This window comes from Cyprinodon variegatus, unplaced genomic scaffold (assembly GCF_000732505.1).
Source record: "Cyprinodon variegatus isolate N-32 unplaced genomic scaffold, C_variegatus-1.0 Scaffold366, whole genome shotgun sequence".
Classification (NCBI taxonomy): Eukaryota; Metazoa; Chordata; class Actinopteri; order Cyprinodontiformes; family Cyprinodontidae; genus Cyprinodon; species Cyprinodon variegatus.
Genome location: NW_015150819.1, coordinates 706,118 through 709,357, shown reverse-complemented (window position 1 = coordinate 709,357; position 3,240 = coordinate 706,118). Strand labels below are relative to the sequence as shown.

Below are 3,240 nucleotides of genomic sequence, written 5' to 3'. Positions count from 1 at the left end.
TTCTGAATATGATCAGACTTTTCCTTTAAAATGATCCAACATTGATGTGAAAGACTCTAAACCACAGAGCATCTTCACTCCACAGTCTTCCAATGTTACTTCTCTCATACAGTATGTCAGCCTGAACACCAGTCTGCCCAGTAGAAAGTAAAATCCCAGTCAAGCCACAGCCTCATGAAAAAGAAAGAAGTCATTTTGAGGCTTTTCTTTCTTCCTGATGCTCCACAAAGGAGAGTTTCTTCTCAGTGACAGCAGGCTGAGGTTTGCTGGAGCTGAAGCCACTGGTGATATTTGTTATTTCATCCAAAGCAGTGACCATCAAATGATGCACAGTTTAAACCCAGCGTATCATGTGGGGAACATTGAGGCCCAGCCTGAGATAAGACCAGAGAGGAGAGAAAAGCTCTATATGTGTACACTGCCTAGCCAAAGCTGTACAAACAGTCTGGGCTTATCCTGGCCTGAGCAGTTTAATGCTGGCCCCTGGCAGGCCGGTTTGCATAAAAGCCATGGGAAAGGAACAGAGAGTGAAAACAGGAACGGGGAAAACAAAGAGGAGTTTTCTCAGCTGCAGCGCCTCAGTGGCTGCAGTTGGAAGTGACCAGAGATGCCCTGTTCATCCGTAAGATCGGACCGTGGAAACAGCGACGGTCAGGAGCAACGTCCCGCAGCGTAGCTAAGTGAAGCTCATGTTGCTATGGAAACGGTTTAAGGAGGGCTGGGCTTGCACAGGCGTGCAGAGACAGATTCACACTGAGCCTGATTTAACAGTACGGAGGACCAACTCTGACACAGACTGAGAAAAAAAAAGTAACCAAATTATAAAGCTGAATATGATAATTATATTTTAAAATCAAGCTATTGTAGAGGTGAATAAAAAGGCAAATTAAAATACATTTATTCCATGTTTAATCATTTCTTTGTTTAATTGTAGGCATTTTTATTTATTAAACATTTATTAATTTAAATATTTTCTATTATGTCACAGTTGGTCCTTCATACATCAAAGCTTAGGAGCATTAAAAGTGGCTTTCTAGGTCCAGTTAGAGATGCATGATCAGCCCCGTCCATTTAGAAACAGGTGTAGAAAAGATTAAATCAGTATATTAAAAAAAACACGTTCCAAGTTTGAAGACGTCCAGGAAAGCCCAACAAAGCCTTGTTTTTGTAAAAAAAAAAATCAAATGGAAACGGATGAACGGGTCCACCCCTTTGGAATGGGGGGCGTTTGGCTTCTTTTGTAATACCCTATACCTTTCTATTGAAACTGCATGTTTTCTAAACAAAAACAAGGCTTTATTGGGCTAATGTATAAAGCCTGGAACTCAACGCTATTTCTGATATTTTTAATTGAGAAAGCTTCCTGGATGGGAAGCAAAATATCCTCAAACTTGGAAACTTTTACTTTTTTGAATGACTATGACCTGGATGACTGAGAATCTTCACCAGCATATTAAATCAGGTTAAACATCCAATCTGCTACTTTTATAGAAGAAAAAACCTTTAATATGATTTATATCAAATGCTCCGATAACATTTCTTCTCACACTGCGTTGATCACGGGGAAAGTACCATACAGCACTATGCAATAGAATCCACAGTTTTTTTGTTTTTTTTCAAAATACAAGAATTAACTTTATTGTGAGTTCATTAGAAATAAAATGATGTGAAGTTTTAGAAACTGTGACTCCTCTGTAATCAGTCCCATGTAGCAAAGGTTGGTAGAACCGCTTTAACTGCAGTTACATCTGGAAGTCTTCCACAGGGGGAATGTGGGGTGAAACAAGCTGAAAATAGATTTAAAAAAATTGTAGCAAATACAAAAAGTAATGCAAAGACAAAGATGCTGCTAGCACCCAAAACACATAGAAATGCCATAAATGCTACAGTTACTGAAAGCAGATGTATCCCAGAATGCTTTGCAAGAGCTCTACTCACAAAGCATCATGGGATTTGTTGTGAAAGCGGCGACAAATAACGGCGGAGTCACATGACCAAGGCAGGGTTTTGTCGTACAGAGTGAGCTGTAGCTGCGCGTAACGATAGAAAAAATCGTTCAGTTTATGCCCGGCTTTAATGTTTTCAAATTACATTCAAAGGAAATGAACTTTTCTTCCTCCATAGGTCCCTTGAGTGGGAATCCAGTTTATATTTTTACAAACGCTCTGGTTATCAAACGCTTATCTCCAACTATATTTACTCACATGTTTTCATTTCCCATGTTTATAGATATTCAAGAAATGAAACGGCGTCCCGTTTGTATTTATTTCAAAAGCAACATTTGGTCCAAATCAAATTGTTGCCACTGATGTGTCTGTTTTCCAAAATTGCAGTAGAGAAATCTTTTGCTGTTAGGTTTCAAACATCTGTTCTAAGAAATGACCTCCTTAGAGTTTTATTTTGTTGTGATATAAAGTTGAAATATTAAATACTGACTTTAAATGTTTGACCTAACTTTGAATCGTCGCAGCAACAAAACAGCAAACTGAGCTGAAAGACTAGGTTAATGTCAGACGTCAGTGAAAAGATGAAATCAGGATCACTGTTGCCAAGGACACCAGTCATAGCTTGAAGTGACTTGAATGTGTTGGATCGTGCAGGCCTGCAGCCATGGCCGTCATTTCTCTGGCCTTTGGGCAGTACATCCTGGAGCCGCTCTTCATGCCCTGCAGTATCCCCCCCATGGCCGTCAAGCTGGCCACAGCCATCGGCATCAGTAAGTATGACATTTTATTCTTGCTTTATTACTCATTATCATGCCTTGGTGTGAAATCATTATCGATCATTGATGGTTTATCCTGGAAACAGCTTGTCTCTGATCGTTCTTTGCTGTCCTGCTGAGTCTTACCCAGAGCTACTGGCTCTCCTGCTGTGTCATGCATTTATTGTGTGGTTTCTCTAACAGAGGAGTCCATCCCTCCTCACTGCATACAAAAAGCTGCTCTGCTCTGGTCTAGGAGGAACCATTTTTTGTTTTAGGTTGATGTTGGATTTGAAATCTACTGATATATAGTAGGAGCCATTTAACATTTCCCTACTTTCCTTGATGGGTCCTTGGCTGGTCCTACAATTCCTTTTTAAACATCAATCTTTGTACTAAAATATTATTTCTGTCGTGATTTGTGGACATTAAGATCTAAAGAGAAGCATTCTTTCGTGGTTAGACCCTCTAACTCAGTGAAAGGGTGGAGTCAGAGTAAATAACTGTGCAAGAGTGGGTCACTCCAGTTGCTGGGAGTT

General features: G+C 40.0%; 1 protein-coding gene across 1 annotated transcript in view; it reads left to right on the top strand.

Moving 5' to 3' along the window:
- Positions 1 to 3,240, top strand: part of slc7a11 (solute carrier family 7 (anionic amino acid transporter light chain, xc- system), member 11) — a 47,534-nt gene that overhangs the window by 8,952 nt on the left and 35,342 nt on the right. Inside the window, exon 3 of the mRNA XM_015386365.1 lies at positions 2,601 to 2,716. Coding sequence (XP_015241851.1) covers positions 2,601 to 2,716 — 116 coding nt within the window. The remainder of the gene's footprint in view (positions 1 to 2,600; positions 2,717 to 3,240) is intronic.